The sequence below is a fragment of the Eulemur rufifrons genome, chromosome 1 (genome assembly GCF_041146395.1).
Source record: "Eulemur rufifrons isolate Redbay chromosome 1, OSU_ERuf_1, whole genome shotgun sequence".
Taxonomy (NCBI): Eukaryota; Metazoa; Chordata; class Mammalia; order Primates; family Lemuridae; genus Eulemur; species Eulemur rufifrons.
The window spans coordinates 92,139,694-92,163,075 of NC_090983.1; the positions used below are offsets into that span (position 1 = coordinate 92,139,694).

The following is a 23,382-nucleotide window of genomic DNA, read 5'->3' on the forward strand; positions in this document are numbered from 1 at the left end:
CTGAGGGAGGTCACTGGCACCATCCCCTGCCTATGGAATCTAATGCCCAGTGCGCAAGTCACCACTGAAACATTTTGTGTTCCATCTTTTGGTCATCTTCAAAAGCTGCTCACTGGGCACCCTTCTGCCCTCATTTCTACTGGTCTTGATAGCTCAGGACCCCTCTATCTGCTAGCAGAACTCCAACAATCCCCAACCCCCTTCCCTGAGCTGGTCACGCTGAGCCCTACTTTTAAACTAGGAGGTAAAAGTGGTAATGGGAAGGGCCCAGAGAGGTAGAGCTCACATGGCCCAGGCTTGGCAGTGGTCAGGCCTGCAGTAGCTGTGCTTTCCTGGAGACACATTCATTGTGGGAGAAAAACTTTTTTTTGCCCCGAACCCTTTGCATCCAAGACCCCCAAAGTCAATTTTTCCACCTCCCTGGACTGGGTTCAGGTGCTCCCAGCTCTCTGGAAGCCCTCTGCTCTGTTGGGCAGTGCTGTGGCAGCATGACCGCAACGATCTGGGTCTCAGTGAGTGCTGGTGCGTCTGCAGGGTTTAGACTTATCTTCCACTTGGAGAGCTGGGAATAGCGGGGTGCGTGGGCTGGGGGGTAAGGATGAATTCTTCTGTGAGACTGTCAGAAGCAAGGTGCTCTGACACCTTTTGAGCACGTTTTTTGGAGGGGGAGGCAGTTGATTTTTCTGGGGGGCAGGAAAAGAAATAAGGTGATGTTTGGTTATATTTGTTCTATTAGAAAAGAAGAAAGTTTTCCTTTTTAAAATGAATTACTAAAATTTGCCTGGGGAAAAAAATCTCTAGCTTAAAGAAAAAGTGGAGAGAGAAAAAGATGGAACAAGAATAGGCAGACAGTTACACATTATATTGTTATACTACTCTCTACTTTTGTATATTTTTGAAGATTTCTATAATACAAATGTAGAATATATAAATTACTACCCTACTCACCTTTTAAATGAGGCAAAAGCAACTCAGAAGCATGAAAACACTCCTGCCACAAAAAGTCCCCACCATGGGTAATTCCGTGTATCACACACACTGAATGATGTTTAAATCTTTCAGTAAAGATATCCTATACTGTCACCTGGTGAGCGCTGATTAAATTTCATGCAATCTACTAGAAGCCTTTTGGGAAACTACAGAATGATACTGTCTCTTCAAAGCAAATACTAAAGAAGCCCTTTAGGTATTTCTTTCTAGAAAAAATGGGAAAATGTTTCACTGCCTCTGTCTCTTTCCTTTTTAGGCTATATCCAGGCCCACCATGTACCAAGCCAGTGAGCTCTGTTTGCTCAAAATTATGTGCCCAAAGCCAGCTTCATAAAAATGTAGGATCTGCATTCATCAGTGCTACGCTAGAATTTAAAACTTAGTTTTATGACCTTGTAAGAAACTGTGGTTTAGAGACACAATTACTGTGATTAAGGTGATTTCAGAGTGTGTTTCCTAGCAAACTTGTAATTAACCATCTACTACAAAAAGCCATTAGAGAAAACCCAATGTCTCTAATCAAAAGGTTTTGATATCAGAGGAGGCTGGGAGTCAGGATGAGGGCATGATTTGGTGACCAATTAATGTTGAGTAAGCCAAGCCCACTAAAGGCAACTATTAAGGGGGCAAAAGACCATGTTCTGGACAACATTATGCTTTCACTGGGCATAGTGGCTCACGCCTGTAATCCTAGCACTTTGGGAGACTGAGGCAGGAGGATCACTTGAGGCCAGGAGTCTGAGACCAGCCCCTGAGTAACATAGTGAGACCCCATCTCTCCAAAAAAAAAAGAAAAAAAAAGAAAAAAGAAAAAAGATAACATTGTGCTTTGCATACAGAATAAATTACTGCCTAGTACATGAGCCAGGCGTCACAATGCAATGAGAATTCAGAATACAGGAGTATAAGACCAACAGCGGAAGCTTAAGGGGGGTTCCAGCAAAGAAGGCGGAACAGAGAGGATTCTGGGAGAAGGCTGGGATGAAAGTACAGCTTTTTCAACTGTTTTTCTGCTACAAATAAGATCTTACCTGAAACTGCAATATGTAAAACAGAATAATAGCAGAATTAGTGTGGCTGAAGGCATGGGGTGGAGAATGGGGCAGAGCAAGCTCCCATCGCCACCTCCTCCTCAATACCTGTGGTCGCCCCAAAGTCCCTCAGAAGAGCTGGCGGGAGGAAGTTTAAGATTTTGGAACACTGACACGTGGCTGCCAATTTAAAATTTTTGCTGACTAAAATGTTTAAAAAAGAAAGGACTACCCACCAGCACCATTATAAGACAAAGGCAATTCTACCATGAAAGAATGAGAGGACATGCTAGTTTTTTAAAAGGTAAAATACATTTAAATGAAATATATAAGAACATATTGCATTCCTCCCACCCCCATTTTTCTTTAACTTGCTTTGGGCTGAAGAAAACTTAGGCATGGGCAAGCATCTGTCTGGGGGTCCTAGCCAGCTCTGAAGGAAGCACCTCGGTCTCTGCGAGAACTGTGCCGTGCAGGTGGGAACATGGGACCCTCCAGGCTTAACACATCTGAAGGAGCTGTTTCCTTCGAATTCATCCTAAGCCCTCACCTGAGAGCCTGCAGCGCAAGAATAACCTTTTTCCATTTCATTTTTATTTGCTTTGACTTTGACAGCTTACACTTAATCTTCCTCAACTTATTTGTTTTTTGTTTCTATATAGTCAAAAGGGAGTGCTGGCATGTCCAAGAAACATGTGAAATGTAATTCTCTCCTGGGCCTTTTCTCTTTGTGAGTTATTTGGATTAAAGGGAAGAGTGAGCTCTGAGGGGAGCAGCGGGTTCCTGTTTGTTTCCTGCCAGCTCACTCACTGGCCTTCCGGAACTCCAACCTCTGCCAGCCACAAGGGTGCCTAGACTGCAGCACCTGGCCTGCTCCCTCCCCTGGGATTCCAGCCGCAGGGCCATCCCGCATGCTGCCCTGGATGAAGTAATCTTGCTCTCCCATTGCTCGTCCTGCTCACACTAGAGAGGCCTTCCCTGACTGCGCCACCTGAATTAGTCCCCTCACATGGGACAGTTTGAAAGTGTTATTACTTATTTGTCATGACTTGTTCTTAGCTTCTCATCTGTCTCCCCCACCACAATGTATGCTTCTTGAGGAGAGGGACCAGGTCTGTTTTACAACCCGGTATCTGTCCAGGGCTACAGCAGGAGCTGGAAGAACACTGGAAAGGATGAGTTTCTGAAATTCTCATGGATTGTGGCTCCCACGAGTTCAATCACAAAAAAGGAAAGGAAAAGTAGAGGAGAGAGGAATGATGGGGAAGGGAGAAAAGTCCTAAAAAAATAAATAAGGACAAAATCATGAGCATGGAAAGATAACATTTCTTATTCTGCAGACCAAATTCCACGATCCAACCACCTACAGTTAACTTTTCTGTATTTTCAGCAGCCTCTAAACTTGGCAAAATCACATATATTTAGGTTAGGAAGGGGGAAGGAATTCCTGAAAATAAAACTGCCGAGACCTTAGCAAGTCACAAAATAAACTCTTCTTTTTGGAAAATCTCTTAAGAAAAAGGCAGAGAACAGTGAAGAGTAACCCTGCCCAAATGCAGGGAGGAAACATGGGGACAAACAAAATTCAGTTAAGTGCTGGATGTGAGTAGGTGCCAGACCTGCTGGTGGATGTTTAGTATTTCTCATCTGACACGACGGATCCCACCAGTGAGGAAACTCAGGCTGGGAGGGATTAGGTCGCTGTCCAAAGCAGACAGCCAGTAAGTGGTACACGCAGGATTCGAACTCAAGTCTGTCACTCTTCAAAGTTCTCTGTCTTCACAGGGCTTCTCAGGGTCCCTCCCCATCCTAAGATTGGTAGGAGGGAAGATTCCGTATCTGAATCCATAACAAACACTGTTTCCAGGCAGCCCCTATGTAGGCTGATGGTGCCATTTTATTTGTGAATGTAACGCACTTACTGTGTGTTAGGAAAATGAAAATGATGTCATGTCTCTTAGGACATTTAATTAGACCCTCAGTATGGGCCACATAAAAATGTGATCTTCCACTACCCAGAGGCCATACTTTCCTCAGATCACACTGCCATTTTGCTATTTCCCTCCACAGACCAGGCGAAAACCACAAAATTGTTCTGGTTTTTAAAGGCTCATCTTCAGGAGAATATAAATCTCACTTTAGCCTTAACAGCCCTGCCCAACCTTCCTCTTACCTCCTTGAACTCTTTCACGGTTTTAAAGTATAGCCTCTGTTTTTCTAACAGTTCCAAGTACTGGTCGTTCAAATGGTCTCTTCTCATTTTGTTCTCTTGCTTCTTTTTTTCCATCTGTTGAAACATTTTGGGAAATGTTGATGAAAAGGCATGTTCTGACCAAGGGCTGCTGGCAACATCCAAAAGGCAATCTTACTAACATTTTCATGGATTTATTCTAGTATTTCCCTTCTGCATACAATTTTTCAGGTTGGTTTATTTATTTGCATAATATTACACAGAGGCTGTATAATTTATTCAGCAATTCTTCTATCATTGGGCACTGTTTCCCTGTTTTTTTTTTTTTTTTTTTTTTTTGGTCATTACAATTTCACAATACACAGGCTGGAGATTCTCAGCTGGGGGCCATTCCCCATCCTCCCCTGGAGGATATTTGGCAATGTCTGGAGATACTTTTGATTGCTATAACTGTGGGGAGGGGTTCTACTGGTATCAGTGGATCAAGGATGCTACTGAACATCCTACAATGCACGGGGCAGCCCCCCACAACAAATTCTCTGGCCCAAAATGTTAGTTGTATTGAGGTTGAGAAATCCTGATTTAAATAGTTGTGATCACACAATAAAACTGTATATCTGATTTTCATTTAACATAAGTATTTCTATGTTATTATAAACTCCATACAATTATAATTTATAAAAATAACACAATATTCCTGATCATTGTTTACTTACCCATCTTTCCACTGGTAGGCAATTTAGAGTGTTTCCAGGATTTTGATTTCATAAATAGGGGCTAGACTTTGATGTAAAGAGACTTTTCTAAGGTACCTAAAAGCTTACTCTTTCAAGAAATATAGACTGAACACTGAGTACCTTACGTGGTGGTGAGCAGGACAAGGCCACTGCTCCCACAGAGTGTACATGCTGCAGAAACCGACACCAAGCAAGCACTCTAACAAACACATACACAGTAAAACTCCCAGTAGTGATTGGTACTATGAAAAGATGAAACAGGGTTAGGTACCAGGGGAGAGTGGGTACATGTACGGCCTCTTCAGACTGCAAGGTCAGGGAGGGCTCTCTGAGAGTGACCCTTGAGCAGAGCTGGTGGTGCTATGTGCTGTCTTTCTAGAAGATAAACCCAGAGCGTCAGCCAGCCAGGAAATGAGGGCAGGAAGAGTTACGGAACAGATCCAGTGCCTGATGCATGGCAGGTGCTCAAAAGCTTGCTGAATGAAATGACTGATGCTCTGCCCTGGCATTGCTGATGCCTGAGTATGAGTTTTGCGTTATGCTTTGGACAGGAATTTATAGTTTGTAAATACAAGTTATAGGTGAATTGGGGGGACTTTCTTCAGTAGTTCTCTCCACTCTTTCCGCACCATAGGCCTCGGTTGACCATATAGGTGAAATGCAACCTGGTGTCCCTAAGGCCTATCCCAACATTGTTCAAAGGATGGCCCACCCCACATGGGAATTTATTTGTCTGCTCCAATCCTGACCTGTTTGCAGGTCCTGAGTCCCACGACTCTGTGCTCTCCTCTTTCCACAGGTCTGAACACAGATACCTGCTGCATACCCGTACTAGGTCTTGAGTTTGGTAACCTGCCTTGTGCCCAGGTCTTCCAGAGTAGACAGTCCCCTCCCTGCAGACAGAGCCCCTGGTGCTGCCTGCAAGGATCTCTAACACCAGCTCTTGTCCTGCCACAGTGACCTACCAGCTGTCACAACTCCCACTGCTGCTCCTTCTTGGACCCAACCTCTCAAAGTCGACAGATACTTTTTCTGCTGGCCTGGCTAGGACCTGGCAGGTAGGTCCCTCCCTCTTATTTAGCACAGAAGGCAGCTCTACCACAGGCCTCTTGTCTGCTCTGTACTTTAGAGAAAAATCTGGCCATGACTGATTATGTCCTAGTGACCTAGGCAATGCACTTGAATTCCATTATGAATTTATCCAGGACCGACTATGGGAGGTAGTGTGGCAACCTAGAAAGGGTGTAAACTTGAGGCCAGAAAGGCCTAGGTTTGTATCCCAGCTGTGCCACTCACTGTGTATCCCCGGACAGCTCATTTAACCTTTTTGAATGATAGGTCCCTTAGCTAAGTAAGGATAGTATCACTTTGATCACAGGTTTTGTTATGAGGAATATGTGATATTAAATGTTAAGTGAAAGACCCATTATTTGGTTCATATTGGCTGCTCAGTGAAGACAGCTTTTCTTCTTGACATTTAGCATCCTAGAATGCGTAAGGAGAGTGGTAAGAGTCCCCCTCACTCTCAGAATCAAAAGCTGACTCTTTAGTCTCAGTTTCATTTGCATACTCTTCTCAGCATCCCCTACGCGCTCAGACCATTCCTATTCCCTACTTATCACCTCTTCACACCCTAGGTCAGGAACTCCAGACTGCTGTGCCAAGCACTTGCCCACAGTATTCCAGAGATCCCAAGACCCTACCTCTTCTCGGTAAGGTCAAAATGCCTACTAATACGTGACTCTCTCTCTACTCAGAAACCCTTGGATGGAACATACCCAAAGTGATAGTCTACCACATGTGCTGGTCTATCACATGACACCCTGAACCTGCCAGGTCGAAGGAATCTGTGCTCAGGGGGACACAGACCCCACTGCTACAGCTACATCTACAGGAGTAGGACCCATTACAGCACTGTTACAGGGAGGGCTACGTTTGTTTTTGTTAAACAAACCCAACAAAACACATCCATCCAAATGAGTGCTGTTGTGTGGAGCAGACAGACTGATTCCACTCAAGGTACTGATCAATATTCAAACCCTATCTGGAACCCTCTTTGAGAACTGACTCTATTGAATGAATTCACTCATTCAACAAATAGTTAAGAGCCCGCCACGGGTCAGGCACCATGCTAGCCACTGGGGATGCAGACCTGAGAAAGAGCCAGCTCTGCCCTGGGTCCCCATCACCTGTCTGGAGTCCACCATCTCGTGGGGGGACAGAGACCCAGCAGCGACTTCCCTCACTGGCCAGCACTGGGGTGCCAACAGCAGGAGGCCTGGAGGAGAGTGGAGAGAATGAAGGGGTCAGGCCCCCCTCCCCACCAGGAAGGCAGCTTTCAGTAAATAGGAAGGAGAAGCCAAAGGAAGAAAACCCAGTGAATTCCTGTTGTTCTTTTACTGGGAACAAGAGCAGCTCCTGAGGAGGAGCAATGGCAGGGTGGAAAGGACTACCACACTGTGACCTGGGTTGTCACAGGCTCTCGGTCAGCCAGGTTCTGTTTTCCACCAACCTCACACTCCAGATCATTGAGAACAAACTTCATTCGCTCTCTGCAGACAGCCTATCCTGCCTTGGGTGAGTGCACATGTACAGGCAAACGCTGACTTACGCCTGCTCTCATTTTTGTGGCTGAATAGTCTGAGAAATCATGCTTGTTACTACTGATACTTTTTTTTTTTCTCCTTTGACATCATTTTATTGAAGTCATTAATGATGAGATTAATGCTATTTTTCTACAGGGAAAGGGATATGGAGCACTTCTGCCCTTAGCTCATCTCTTGTGAGATGAGATTACAGGCAGCTTGAATGTCTGTCTTCTGTAAGTGGTTTTTTACAATGACAGGACCTACAGGCAATTCTTATTTTTATGTGTTTGCATTCTGGCATTACTCACTGGAGCACTTTGCCCCAAGATCATAAGAGGGGATACCCTAAGTCCCCGAAGAGTTTACTGCCTTGTCGGAGGACCCCTCTGGTGTGATGCATTATTGAAACAGGATCGCAAGCAAGTGATATTTGGAAGTACTCGTTAGTATTCATCTAGGAATGGTGGTAGGAAACTGCCACTGTGAGTCTGCCCTTGGCTAAAGCAGCAGCAAGCCCACCTTACTCCCGACAAAACAGGGCCCACGTGCAGAGCCACGGAGGGAGGGAAACCCCATGCTGCCCCAGGTTCTCTGCAAAGCTCTCTGGTGCTCCCACATCCCTTTCCAGTGCCTCTCTTTTCTCCCCTGACTTTGTTCAATCTCCTCACTTAAGCAGAACTCAGTTCAGTGATGATGTACCTTTTTTATAGGTGGTTCCTGAAAACTAGAATGCTCTCAAGATCCTAGAGAATGAAACTCTCATGGCAGACTGTCAGGAATCAAAGGTCCAGGGGGAAGTGATTCTAGGTGAGAGAGGAAGCCTGCTGGTGAAAGCTGGCTTCCTCATCTGTAAATGGGTTCAATACCACTCATGTAAGATGGCTTTTATGAGGAGTAGCACAGTACTTGGCACACAGTAGGTGTTCAATACCGGGAAGCAATTGCTAACAGCAGCCTTTAAACCTCCAGGTGCAGGCAGCAGGCACTGTCACCGCAGAGTCAGATGCACAGTGGGAGCTGCTCTGCGGCAATGAGTGTCTTCGGGATGGAGAGCACACTCACTCCCAGAACAACCGAAAAGGCCTATTTTTTCCAGGACCTTCCCCCACCACTGTGAAACCCGGGCTACATTAGAGAAAAGAAGCCATCTGACCTTCATTCTACTTTGCTTAATTCCTTCTACAATCTGTTCCATCTGACGTAAAAACTGGTCCCGGGACGCAGGAGAGGACATGGCTCTGAAAGAAAAATCAGCAAAGGTTATGACCAGTACACAGGACTAAGAAAGGGGGAGATGCCAGGGAGTCAGCCCCGTACCCAGATTACATCCCAAGAGGCAAATGGGACTTTGCAATGCACAGTGCACCACGGGGGCCCGTGGGATCCCAGGCAACTAAGGATTCTAAACCTCTGAGGAAGACACGAAAATTAGTCCAGTCTTGTAATTGCATATTCATCCTTTTTGTCCCTACTCTCCCTACAACTTTCTTTATCAATATGTATTTTCTTAAAGTAAAATAAAATGTGACTAAAATGAACAAAAATGTTATTTACTTTGAATTATGACATGTATTGCTTAGGAAAGGAATTCCATTTGGTTTTTAAAAATCTGAGTATCAGGAGAAGACACTGCTTAAGACTGATAGATATACTCTGAGATTTCCTAAAACCAGGGATGGGAAACCTGGTCTTTTTCTAGAAGCAGCAGTAAATGAATGGATTCCCTGCTGTCCTAAAGCATTCCTCTTCACCTCCAGCTCTGCAGGGGAAGGATACCAGGAGGCTCAGAGCACACCACACGCACACAAGATTGAGAATTCTTTCAAAGGATGCACTGGCAGAGCAGAACTCTTCACAAAAACACTCAAACTGCAAGATCTCTCAATTATCAAGAAAGAAAAATGAAAGCACCATTCTTAGAAATGTCACAAGGTTGTATGTCACTAACTCAATCTGAATCTTAGGGAGCTGTGGGTTTGCTTTTTTTTTTTTTTTTTCCAATTAGAAAAGAAGCTTAAAATCTAGGGCTTGTAATTCATTAAAATCTCAGTTTTAATGGGCCCCTGGTCAGGGGACAGCAGAGATTTGTGCTAGAGAGAGAGGAAGCCTGCTATCCAGGGAGCAAAACCTGGGCTTGCCCAGATGCTAGATGGGCCTTGAGGGCTGGTAGAACGTGGGCCAAGTGGGCCTTGCCATCCAATTTTGGAGAAAACAATTCCTATCTAAACAAAGTAGTTTAGAGAATGCACATTAATTTAAAAACAAAATCTACCACAAAATTTTAAAAATATTTAAAAAATTATATAGATTACTTCATTATTTAAATTTTAAAGCAACTCTATGTGCACAACAACAAATTGTATTAATCTGATCCTACCAATCAAAACTAATATTCAAAGACATTGCAGTAGATAGGCATAGGCAACGTATTGGAAAGTGAACTTTTTTCCTAAGCTCTTCTTTTGTTCTTAAAATTCACTCCAGTATCATATTTTTGTAGGAACTCAAGGACAGATACATCCACACTGAGTAGCGGGGGTGCAAGTGTAAGAATCACATAACCCACATTGAGTCTTGTGTTCACCTTTCTCAGTCAGACTATGGGGATACAAGGTGGACTGAACAGGAAGTGCAGGGTGACCAGCTATGTATAGGCAGGAGCAGTGGCAGTACTTACTGTGAGAAGTTCTCATGAATTGAGTTCAGCAGGCTAATCTAAGGAAGCAAAATAATAAAACAAACAAAACACAACACTAAGTAAAAGGCTGAAAGATTTCTGTACTACCTCAATCACTGAAAGCTTGCTTTGTCTCCAGACACTGCTTCTGAAAGGAACACATACCTTGTTTATGAAGATTAAAGTATTAATAACATATGAAAAAAAAAGAACATGTTCTTAGTCTTGTAGTTTTTCTCAGGGAATCCACCTCCCTCTGCTCACAGAAGCAGCCCTCTTTCTGCAATGCATTCCCACAGGGATGTAGGAAGAGGGCTCCCTGAAGGGCCCTGGAATCCAGCTGAGAAGATGCCAAGCTAACATGAGGGCTCTTTGGGCAACCGCCACCACAGCCCCTACCTTGCCAAGCGCTGGACTTTATCTTCAGGGATATCAGCTCAGGGGGAGTCAGCTGGGGTGGGAGGTGAGGACTCGGTGTCCATCCTAGCCCTTCCCACAGAATCTTCTTGCCAGGGCAGCTAGCTGCTGGCTAGCTCTGGCAGCCTCCCAGGGGATACACTGTTGAAGGCCCCATTCCCATAGACACTGTCTCAGCCCCACAGGATGACCCTCAGTCTGCCCCAGTGATGCAGTCCTGGGAAGGGCTCTGAGTCTGGAGTCCAGCAATCTAGGTCCTCTTTCCGGCTGTGCAACTATTTGATTTGGGGGCTCAGGACTAAGCAATTACTGTATTTGAACTTCAGGTTCAGAGTCTGCAATACAGAAATATTTCTTGTCCTTATTACTCCACAGGGAAGTTTTAAGGCTAAAATATCACAGGCACAAATGCGTTTAGACTAAAATATCCAATTTATTCAAATGTGAAGTTCTGTGTTACCATGTCTTAGAATTAAAAAGCCCAGCCTACAACTCCCACACTCCAATATTCCTAGTTTTTTAAAAAATGCAACTTCAAACACTGCTGATGAAGGAAGGTCAATGGGATCCAAGCCCTTCTGAGAAGGAGGTGGCCTGTCCCTGAGTTAGGGTTGGGAAATCTTCTCCTTGCCAGGTAGGAAGAGCCCAGGGCCAGGGCATGGGTAGAGCTATTCCCAGGTCTGATGCGAATCCCACCAAATGCATTCATTTACTCAAACATGTAACAAATGCCTGTTACGTGCCTGTCATTGTGTAAGGCCCAGGATACAGAAAAAAATAAAACTCAACCCCTCTTCAAGGAGTGCCCAGGAGGAGAGATTTATCTGGTTTAACTGACAACAGGCAATAAAGGTGACAATAATTATAGATGCCTCAATTTGGGTTCAGGTAAATGATACATCTATAATATTATTCTTATTAAAGTGGTAATTAATGCATGTTGCGAGGTGATGATGGAATAAAAACAAATTCTGTCAAACTCTAGGCGAGAGAGTAGGTAGGAATAATATGTATTGAGAATTGACCGTGTGCAATGAACTTTTTCTCATTGTCTTCATCATAATCATCACCAACACAATCAGGTGTCATCTCCAATTTACAGGCGAGACACAGGAGGCCACACTAAAACCCAAATCTGTCTGATGGCAAAGCCACTCCACTCAAAGTCTCTCCACTACACTGCACTGCCATTCTGGGCCAGGAATGTTCTTCTTCTTCTTCTTTTTTTTTTTTTAATAAAACACAGCTGTACACCCTGCCCCAATCATTTGTCATCCAGCTTGGGGGAGCCCTGAATCATGAATGGATTTAACCTGAGTGAGAGTGTCCGTGAGTAAGAAGAGGGATGCCCATGTCAACTCTTTTCACCTTTGTTTTTAATTTTATAATCCTTTTATTTCATTCCTATGTCTACCATTGATGATTAAATAGCTATTTTCTCTAAGTAATAAGCTCACTATCCCCATTTCATTTAGCTGGTTCCTCTCTTCCTTTAAAACTCAAGTTAGTCTCACCAGCTCCAGTGCTCCCACTGTTTCTTATGATGGCAATTCTCACACGGCACTCTGGGCAGCTGTCAACAGGTCTCACTTCCCACCCAGATAATGTGAGCTCCCAAGGAATCTTGCATTTTCTGACTTTGTATTCCAGCAGTTGGGATAACTCTTTCTGCTTACACAGAACACATCCAACCCAGACATCAAGTTCATTTGACTATCTGGAGTCAACTGCACCGTTGGCTGATCTTCTGATTAAGCCATTTTCTTTTTATAAAGGTTCTTACCTCTTTTTCCAAATAAACCTTTTTATCGTCCAGGGTATTATATAAAGTGAAGAACTGCTTGGTTTCTTTGTGCACTGCTGAAACTGTAAATGCAAAGAAATGGGCACACGAGTAAGAACAGGCATCAGAACAGCCGAAGTGCCCTCCCCACACCGCATGCTGCCAGCACTCAGGTCTGTCAGGGCTGGGCGCTCACTCTCTGCGGAAGCCCCACGGCGTGGAAACAGAATCACCTGGGATACACTTTGAAAACTCTCAGGACCAATGAAAGGAGAATGTTTGTAGGTGGCACTCACATGATGACAGTGGATAGTCAGAGTTGAAAATTGCTGCCATAAATAAACCATCTGGTTCATGCATTAAGTGGGGGTTGTAGATATTTGATAATAGCAATAAAAATTGATACAGCTATTTTGGTGCAACTGCTTGAAAATTTCTTTGGTGTGAAAACATCCTTATCAAATGACTTTAACCTGTAAAATTCGCCCTGTGAGATATACTAATGCAAGGTGTTATTATTTATCACTACCATTATTATTACTGCTAAAAGTTTGGAAACAAGCAGGAATAGAAAATTAAAGGGAAAAGATTTCACTTAAGGCAGAAACTATTTTCTGCTGAAAATTGTCACTGCTGATACCTGCTTCAGATCACTCGAGGCCAATGTAAGGACTGGATGAAACCACAAGTGCTGGGGCAGGACCTGTGAAAGGAAGCATGATCTGCATCCCTCCAGTAGGACGGTGCTCTACCTTGAACCAGGACGGGTGCTTCAGAGGGCCAGGCCTCAAGGCAAAACTGAGGTGGATTTTTAAATGCCAAGTGGGAATGTGCAGGACAGTGGCATTCCAGTCTTGGATACCCGCTCAGGGCCAAGATGCAGATGCACGAGAGGGGTGGGGCACCAAGTGACCGCAGGGGAAGCTGGACAGTGAAGTGGGCCCAGATGATGCAGGACTTTGCACAGTGTATTTAGGATTCTGAAGATTATCCAACATGTTACGGGGAGCTATTAAATATTAAAGCTTTTAGAGCAAGGGTACAAAATGATCAAATTTATGTTTGAGAAATATCTCTCAGGCAAGAGTCTAGAGAAAGAATTAAATGAACTCGAGAATTACTAAGAAACAGAACTGGCAAGCAGCATGAGTCAGAGAACTGAGAGGAGGCCAGCCTGGCTAGAGGAACATGGGTTAGGGAGGTTTGTACCTTTTGAGTTTGAGGTATCACGGGGACATGCAACAGTGGGAGCCTAGAGAAGGGGTGATTAGTTCTTGCCTGGGGTGGAGGACCCAGGGTAGGCTGACAGAATCTGAGCTGGGTCTTGAAGGGTTTTGCCTGACAGAAGAGAAGGGATCCAGGCACAAAGAATCCGAGGAGTCAAGGATAAGATGTCAAAGCTCAGGGTGTGCCCAGAGGCAATGCGTGGACTAGTGAGGCCAAAGTGAGGGTTCAGATCAGGAAAGGGGTCTGGGGAGGATCCCGGGCACAATACGGAGAAAGGCTTTATTTTAGGCCCTGAGGAGCTCTTGAGATTTGTCAGCAGAGAGAAGTGCTATAACCAGATGCGTGGCTCAGGGATGTGGAGGCAGTGCCGCAGGCCAGCTAACGGTCATTTAGCTGAGATATGACGCAAGTGAGAGCAGATAAGGCAGGAGCGGTGGGAAGAGAAAGGCAATGACAGCGTTGAGGGCCATTCCGAGCTGGATGAGACTTGGTCAGGTTTAGGCTGAGGGGGACCCAGTCCTGGGTGACTAGGTGGATATGATCCTGTTAAAGGTAAGGACCCCATCAGCAAGGAAGTCTGTAGAGAACAATGAGTGAGGACTGATCTCGAGACACTGGGCCATGAAGTTCCATGAGAAGTTGGAAAGTGGAGCAGGAGCTCAGGGGAAGGCCACGTGGCTGAGCAGGATGGGGCTGGTTCAAAGCATTACTCTAAGAGTTCAACTGGCTTCAACAACCTGCCCATGGGGAGGGCAGTGAGAGGCCACGGTGCTGCTCCTGGGACTGCTGAGCAGGCCTGATGACGAAAGGAGCCCTTTCTGGTGGTGGCGTTCATGGACTGAGCTCTGGTGCACGCTCCACCCTATCAAAGTGGGACAGAGCCCCTCGCCTCCTGTCCCTCCCCAGCCTTGTTTGTAGTTGATGCACCTACTCTGGCGGTAGAGTTCGATAAATCTCTTCTGATACTGTATTAACTCTGCTCGGCTGGGCACTTCATCAATCTTGCGGTGTAAAATTGCTATTTCTCGATTTCTTCGAGCCTAAATGCAAAAGAGAGGGGAGAACTATTTGGTAAAAGGCCTAACATGTTCTCTGGGGAGCCAAAATATTGCCTGCACCCCCACCTGAGCCCAACCACACGGCCTGGAATGCAGGCACAAATTTCTGCCTTTAGCTTGAGGGCCCCCTTTCAGATTTTGATTGACATTTCCACTGTACAATGCATGGGAGGAGGCGTAGCTATGAAATGAACCACAGAAGGCATCAAGTCAATGGACTAGGAAGGAAGATTCTGAATGGGAAGGGGTTCTGTGGACAGAGCTCACAGCTAGCCCGCTAGGCCCCAAAGGACTTTAGAGCAGCTGGCTCCACCACTGCCAAATGGAGACAGGCAATGACAGGAATGCTTCCCAGATGATGGACATTATGCCACCTTGCTGCCTCCACATTCATTCCAAATTCCCCAGCCTGGCTGAAAAGCTTCTACAATCTAGCCCTCAAATACCCTTCCAGCACTTTCTCGCTTCCATGGACTGGGGAAACCGCCCTGCTGACTGGGTCTGAACGGCAGTGCAGTGCTATGTTGTGTGGCGCTGAAGCCAGTTGCCGCAGGGCGAGCTGCTCACTTGCATACGGCTCCTGCTGCACATTTGTGGTCTTGGGACCAAGTGGGCTCTGGGCACTGCCTTTCTTCTGTACCTTCATTCCTCTGTCCGCTGCATCCTCCCACTCTCCCTGCCTGCTTCGTTTGTAGATGTGGATCTCTAATTCATTGAGGAAGTAAGAGCTTTCTAGTGGGAAACTCACCACCCACTCTGGCGACCAAACCCAGAATAGGGTGTCCGCAGCTCTGGTTAGAGGGAAGGATCTCTCCTTTACACCAAGGCTAAGCTCCCCGTGGGTGCTCAGGCTCTGACTCCTGTTTTATTTTTTTTAGGAATCTTAAGATATAACTATTCAGTCTTTTTCCTTCATCTTTAACCTTTCCTTATCACTTGGCTCCTTCTGACCACCATTTAAATATGCTCAAGTCCCTCACTCCTTCCAAAAGCCCTTCCTTAAGGCTTCTAGCTCCCACCCTTTCTTTTTCTCTTCCCTGACACAGCCAAATGCTCTGAGAGCCATGCACCCCTGGGTTCTCTACCTCCCCCCATCCAGTTATCCTTCAACCCACCAATCAGGCTCTCCCCAGAGCCCCACTGAACTGCTCTTGCCAAAGTCACTGTAGACCTTCTTGAGGCCACATCTAGTAGATAACTCTCAGCTTCTAGCTTTCTTGACTTCTAGCAGCACTTCCCCTCCTCTCTACTGAGCTTACGCCTCAGCAGCCAGGAGTCCTCATGCTCTTGTCTTCCCATCCAGCTGCTTGGGCTCATCCTCACTGGTGGAACCCTCCTTTGCCTCCACCTGCCCTCACGTGCTATGCTCACCAGGGTTAGGTCCGGGGCCTCTTCTACATTTTCACAGCCTCAGTCCTCTTTCACACAGTGCAGACACCCATGTAGTCCTCCCAGACTACTTAGAGTTGGACCTGACAACCACCCACTCCTTGGACATTTCTACTTGGTTGAATACTCCAACATTTAAAAGCCCCAAACAGACAGCATTAACTCCTATTCATACTCCCACCCTCCCTCTTAACCTTATGCTTTTATGCTTAATCTTTTATGCTTCTTCTCAATGAATAACACAAGCATCATCCTTACTCTTCTCTTTCTCTCACTCAGCCAATACTAAGTTCTGCCAGCTACAGCTCCTCAATCTCTCCCCTACCAGTTCCTCTCCACTCAGCCCCACGGCCAATGCCTGCCTCAGCCAGCTACTGGCTTTCCTGCAGCTTCCCCCAGTCAGTCTGGAACTGCCCTTAGTAGGCTATTTGCATATAACCCCCTTGTACTTTGAGGTTTCTGGACATGTCTTAGTTCTCAAATAGCCAGCTGCCAGCTCCCAGAAGATGGGTCATCCCACTTACTGTCTCTGGGATCTAGTGCAGTGCTGAATATGTAGTAAGCACTCAAAAAGTTTCCAAATAAGCAGCTGTGTAGTCCTGATTTTATTTAATTCTGTGAGTTTTTAAAGATTAGTAGAATCCTTGCATCAAAAACAAATTTGACTCACCCAAATTTAATCACAGAGCTCAGCAAAATAAGTAGGAGCCAGAGAGAAGGGAAACAGGATCTCACTGGCCCTTGCAGCCCTTTGGCCATTCCCACCTGGGCCTGGCCTTTCCCTTCCAGAGAACGAAAGATGGCCTGAGCCGAACACAAAATGCAAAAGTTCTTGGCTTTTGAGCTTCCATGAACCAGACTGGCGATGTAGGGGATTTTTCTTTTTTTCTTTTTTTTTGAGACAGAGTCTCACTTTGTTGCCCGGGCTAGAGTGAGTGCCGTGGCATCAGCCTAGGTCACAGCAACCTCAAACTCCTGAGCTCAAGCGATCCTCCTGTCTCAGCCTCCCGAGTAGCTGGAGTACAGACATGCACCACGATGCCCGGCTAATTTTTTCTATATATATTTTTAGCTGTCCGTATAATTTCTTTCTATTTTTAGTAGAGCTGGGGTCTCGCTCTTGCTCAGGCTGGCCTGAACTCCTGAGCTCAAACGATCTGCCCACCTCGGCCTCCCAGAGTGCTAGGATTACAGGCGTGAGCCACCACGCCCGGCCTAGGGGATTTTAAAATGTAATTTTGACTCTATGTGAACTTAGTTTTAGAGCTCCCTTTGAAACCTACCTCCTTCACATTTGATGCCATTTTCATAAACTGCTGATTATCAAAAAAGATAACTAAAATGGGCACTTAAAATTTGCAAGGAATAGTACTAGACAAGAACACTTGACAAATACTAGGGAACTTGAATCCTGACTCTGGTACTTACCAGCAGCTTGACTTTGGGCAAGTACTTAACCTATTTGAGTCAATTTCCTCATATGACAAATGAGGCTGATAACACCTACTCTCCACCTGGGCTGAGGATCCACTCCAATGAGTGACATGAAAGTAACGCACCAATGTGAGACATTACTTCAACATCTTAAATCACAGACTTACACTCCAGATAGAAAGAAGACTGGTGAACAGCAGCCTTATTACCTATCTAGTTCTCAGACATTAGTCTTAGAGCTAGAGATTTTCTAGCTCTGTTATAAGAGATTCATACCTAGTTAGATGCATTTACATATTTTTTTGGTTCTTGTTTTTACTCACCTGTAGTAAACGTATCTTGTAGAGTTTCTCTTTCTCCATATGATACCGTCTGTCTAGGTCTTCCTAAAAATGAGAAAAGGCTGTAATTATCTGGGAATAGAAAACTTTCATTTTTTGATGGAGTCTTTGGAAGTGAATATGTTTTTATCGTTATCTCTCCTATCCTGAACCCTCAAATTTCTTTTCTTAAAGGGCCAAGTTTAAGGTCTGGGTCCCATCTCATGTGAGACCCTTGACACCCTTTCATATCACATTGTAACAACTCTTCCTTCTGGGACCCATGCTGACTCCAGGGTTCTTAAGTGAAGTAAATTCCAAATCTATATGTCCTTTCCCCCCTTCCCCTAAAAAAAAACTATGATGATAAGGAGACAAATCATTACTTAAAGAATCTGTTGTTCTACGCCTCTGTGTTTGCAGATGATGCTGGTTTTCTATGTTTCTACTGTTCAACACGATAGCCTCTAGCCACATGTGGCTATTTAAATTTACATTAACTAAAATTGTTTTTAAAAATTCAGTTTCTCAGTTGCACTAGCCACAGTCCAAATGCTTGGTAGCCACACGTAGTCAGTGGCTACTGCATTGGACACTGCAAATGAAGAACATTTGCATCATTGCAGAAAATTCTTTTGGACAGTGCTGATGTAGAGAATAAGAAGAAACTAGCCCCTCACTGAATCTGATAAGGTTAAGAGCCCTGGATGGATGGTTTGTTGCCTCAGAGAAAGTTACAAAAGGGGTCAGAGGTGTCCCTGACCCTGTGTGTGCAGGGAACACACACACTCAATCTCCTCCACAGGGCTCGGCTGCGGGCAAACTCAAACAGGCTTCACTGCAGGAATCCTGAAGCTCTTTCTACTAGGAGATTATAAGGGCACAAAGGGAAGAGGACTCCTTGAAGATGGCAACTGTGTAGAGCTTTCCTGCTTTTCTTTTCTTCCTCCTCTTCCTTTCCTATTTTTTCCTGCTGGAGGTTTGGTGGAATGCTGGAAACACTGGTTTAACTCAGAAGAGAGGTCGGCAAACTACAGCCTGTGAGCTAAATCCTATGGCCTTTGGGTCAAATGTGCATCGTGGCCCATCTTTGTAAATAGTTTGCTTAAGCACAGTCATGTCTACTCATTTACATGTCAACTATGTCCACTGCAACAGAGTTGGCTGACAAAGCTGAAAATACTACGTGGCTCTTTACAGAAACAGTTTGCTGACCCTGCTATAGAGTTACAACAGAGAGAGTTTTTCCCCTCTGTACCACCCCCAGCTCTCAGAGCCTATCGCTGTAACCAGCATGTGCAGCCAGTGAAGGCTTCTCCCCTTCTCAGCTGAGATGCCAGTGTGAAGACAGAATGCTTGCATGCTGGACTGGGAGGAAATCCACCAGAATGGTAACCTTCAGCTCCTGGTGAGACCCTGCCTCCATCTGAGGGGTGAGGATGATGTCCCTGAAGGCCTGGCAGATGGGGACGTGGCCATAGAGAACATTAACATAGGCATGAGAAACTGTCACAGGGGAGTGCAAAGCTGGCCGCCACGCCCTTGGGTACAACACCAGTCCTGAGAATGGGCAGGTACGTACCTCATGAGTCATCATGGAGGTCAGGGCACTATGTGGCTCTCCACTGGAGGGGGTCTGAAATGATGGAAACACAATAAACACCTTTCTTGAGTAAGGGGAAAGGGAGACAAGACCAGGGTCTAGATGTAGGAAAGGGTCAGGGCAGGGGCATGACAGTGCAGCTGGGACATGCTGGTGCCCATTGAGCATGTGTGAGGAGTGAGCAGAAAGGGAACAGCCCTTGGATAAGCCCCAGATCCTAAACTGTTCTCACAGTTACACACAAACAAGGTAAACCATAACTCTTTTTGAACACGAGTAAGAATCCCTCTAACAAGATGTGCTGAGAAGAGGAATGTGATCCTGAGAGTCTGTGATTTGTGCAAACTCAGGCTGACCAAGCTGATGATTTGAGCCTCAAAGTTTGAAAGTTTCAGAAACAACCGGAAAGGCAGGCTGTGTGACGATGGTCTCCGAACACCACTGCTTTCCTGGGATCTGCCCTTCATCCATGCCAGTCCCCTCACAGATGTAATGACACAACCAGTCACGACAGGGAAGAGACACCTGCAAGGCCTTTGCTCACTGCTGGTGTGGCAGTGTCCTGCACAGCCAGGGCACCGTCCAGTGCAGAGTGCTAGGCCGGGCAGCGGGGCACTCTGTGGGCTCTGGTGCTGGTTGGCTGGGACAATCTCTTCCCCTGCCTGAGCCTCAAGTTCCCCATTTCTACAGGGGAGAGGGTGCAAACAATGGGTTCTAAGATCACATCTAGCTCTTGCATTCTAGGCACAGGGCTCCTCAGAAAATAAGATTTGAATGAAGTGTGAGAAGTGAAAACAAAAAGGAATCCCTATAATCATATCTGGTGAGAGATACAGACTTTATTTTCCTGTCCTTATTTTTTGATTTAACGTTTGACAGAAACCTACACTAGCTCCTTGGAAGATCAAGTCCTTTGTTCAGAGAACCAGCTGACCAGAAGTGTTCCCTAAACCCAGAATGCTCCTGCAATCCTGGGGCTCTAACATTAAATCGAACACTATTCTCCTTTTTCAAGTTCACTGCTCCCTTTTGGGAAGGGGGCAGACACCATTCTCCTTTTTCAAGTTCATTGTTGCCTTTGGGGAAGGGGGCATTTCCCTGCACAGGAAAGGAGGAGAGCAGAGTGAGTCCACAGGAAGAAACTTTTAAAGAATACATTGAATAGGAAACAGAGCTCAAACATTTCCTGGAAACATCGCCCCAAGGGAGGGAGAGGCCCGAGTTGTACAATCTGGTAATTCCTATCTGGGTTGCTGCCTTTCACACCCAGTACTGCCTTTTACCCCCAGAAGGAAGAGAAAGGAGGTGGGTACAAATCTAAGAAAATCACAGAAGGAAAACAGTTGAGAAATGTGTATTTACAGGACCAGGTTAAGCGAGCACCAGACTGGTTGCTGGTTAGTCTTCTAGAAATCCTTTCACTGTGTACGTCACAATAGCACCTACCAGTCTCAAGGACTAATTCAGAGCCTTTACCTTTTCATCTCCGCCTGGTGCTCTCTCAGCTTTCAGGTTTTCAATTTCCTGCTGCAGCCGTGTCATCTCCTCCTTTATAAGTGATAGGAACATTTACAGAACTTGAACAAGCTAGCAACTGGATGCAGTTATTTAACTATTTGGCCAGAAATCTTATTTTCACATTTCATGAATTTATGCTAGGATAAAAAGCCAATTAGAAGCTGGCTGCACTGATCCCCAATTTTCAGCCTGGGAAAGTTCTTTTCAGGAAGATACAGGCAGTTGTACCTCAGTCAGGAGAGACCTTTCTTTCTAAAGGGCCAGTGAGGTGCAGAGTAATCACTGGGAAATGAAATGAATGAGAGTGGTTTAGAGCCTAGTTCCAATCAGCCTTATCTGCTTCCTCCCCCCAGCAGGCCTCAGCCTTATCCACCTGTCCACCATACCTGAGGCCCTTCCAGCGTGGAGCTAGCTGGAAGTCCCTCCTCCACTTGCCATCCTCCCTGGCCCTGAAGTAAGAATTAGCTTCCTGCTGGTCCCTGTGTTGGAGTGGCCTTTCCTCCACTGAATCTCACACTGGACTTGCCCAGCCTCATTTCCTGCCTCCCACTTCAGTCACCTGTGCACACATCACCCCCACGACTACTCTACAAGTTCCCAGACGGCAGGAGCCAGGGCTTGTATACAGGACACAGAGACATCCCAGGTTTCCAGGACAGCCCTGGTTTTGTGTGATGTTATTCTTTTCACAAAGCTCACGTCAACAAAATATGATGTATTTTTTAAAAAAACTTTATAAGACTTTTCTTTCAAAGACCTTTGTAAATTAGATAACATTGTTTGCTAGACTATGCTCTCAATTTTGAGGTTTGGCACACAGTTATTCATACTAATCTAGCCTTCATACTATGGAGGCTACCTATCATAGCGCTCTACTCACCTTATACAACTGATATGTAACTGTTCGATGAATCTACTTTTGACACTGCACTTAGATAGGATGCCACCACAGGACAAGGAGAAGTATACCAAGAGATTTTATAAGAGTCCTGGTTTGTTTGCTGATGCTAAACAACACTTACTCGACAATGTGCTTTAAACTCCTGTTCCTGACTTTTCAGATTTTCATTCATGGCTACAAGTGCTCTCAAGTTCTGCAGAATACTGAAGGAAAAAGACAAAAAAAAAACCACACACACACAAAAAAACACATGGCAGGCCATTATGATTTTATGAATCACAGCAAAAACCAGGTCCCCAGCTAAATAAAAGGACTCTCTTTTTAATTTCCTTTGTTTCCTCCAAGAATTTCTGATGAATTCTCCACAAAGGATAATGCCATTGATTTAACTGACATTATTATTCATTTATATACCCAAGACCATCGGTCCAGCTCTAAACTAACATTATGGATTCCAGAATTAAAATGTCAACTATAGAAACATCAATGAGTTTCAGAGGTACTGGATATATTTTATGATACCAATTATTCAACTATATTCAGGGCATATATAGTACTGAAAACCATTTTTAATATCCATTCTGAAAAGGAGACAAGTTGCTTAAGGCCATTAAAAGCACTAATTTAAAAATAAAAATATCAAATATCTGACAGCACTTTGATCCAAATCATGAAAGAAAAGTTTTTAATTACAGAGCCAAGTAATTTGTGGGTACTTTTTGTTAAAAATGTCTATCTAACCAGAACTGCTCATTCTGTGCCTAAAACTTTTTGTGATTTTACAATCTCATTCAAATAAGCAACACCTAGGAGATTTTACCACTCAGTCTGGAGCAAAAAAGGTCAAATGTTAAGTGCTGCTTTTACTCTAACGACAATTAATTTTACATGGAAATGTAAAAACAAAACAAAACAAAACAAAACTATAGCAGCAATGCCTTAACAAAAACACTGCACCTGTTCTCCCCAGGATATATGTGTTGTTAAAAAACTGGTAACGCTAGTGGACTCTAGGGAAGAGAACTGGGTGACTGGGGATGGGTGGGAGGAAGACTTTTCACCGCATGCCCTTTTAGCACTGTAAATGTATGACCGATTTTGAAAACAGAAAAGCAAACAACAAAATGCTGCTTCTGCTTCTAAGGGGAATTGGGAGAAAGGTGGCTGATGCAAGGCAACCCAGGCACATTTCAGAACGTGCCTGAGCAACAGAGAGCCGCCACTGTATGGATGCGCATGTGAAATGAACTGAACTGAGGGGCCCGAACTGATGGCCTTTGGCTGTTTTGTCCTGTCCCCAAACAAATTAAACCACCATGTATTGGCAAAGTTACTTTTTTTCAAAGGGAAAATAAATGCATGCTGCAACCTCTTACCTTGGATCGGCTTTGGATTCTATCTTCTCAAGGGCTGCTTGCTCTTTGTCCAGTTTCTCACTATAACTCTTCAGCTGCACGAGAGAATGGAGGCATCGTTGCTAGGGACTTGGTAGGATAGAAGAGTGGGCGCTCCCATTCT

At 45.0% G+C, this 23,382-nt stretch overlaps 1 protein-coding gene across 1 annotated transcript in view; it reads right to left on the minus strand.

Annotated features, from left to right (window-relative positions):
- CCDC93 (coiled-coil domain containing 93) overlaps window positions 1–23,382 on the minus strand; it is a 96,586-nt gene that overhangs the window by 2,707 nt on the left and 70,497 nt on the right. The window contains exons 14-23 of the mRNA XM_069460328.1: window positions 23,241–23,314; window positions 21,986–22,067; window positions 20,922–20,993; window positions 19,425–19,478; window positions 17,846–17,908; window positions 14,573–14,681; window positions 12,415–12,497; window positions 10,215–10,252; window positions 8,691–8,775; window positions 4,195–4,308 (exon numbers count right to left, since the gene is read on the minus strand). Of these exons, the coding sequence (XP_069316429.1) occupies window positions 4,195–4,308; window positions 8,691–8,775; window positions 10,215–10,252; window positions 12,415–12,497; window positions 14,573–14,681; window positions 17,846–17,908; window positions 19,425–19,478; window positions 20,922–20,993; window positions 21,986–22,067; window positions 23,241–23,314 (774 nt within the window). The remainder of the gene's footprint in view (window positions 1–4,194; window positions 4,309–8,690; window positions 8,776–10,214; window positions 10,253–12,414; window positions 12,498–14,572; window positions 14,682–17,845; window positions 17,909–19,424; window positions 19,479–20,921; window positions 20,994–21,985; window positions 22,068–23,240; window positions 23,315–23,382) is intronic.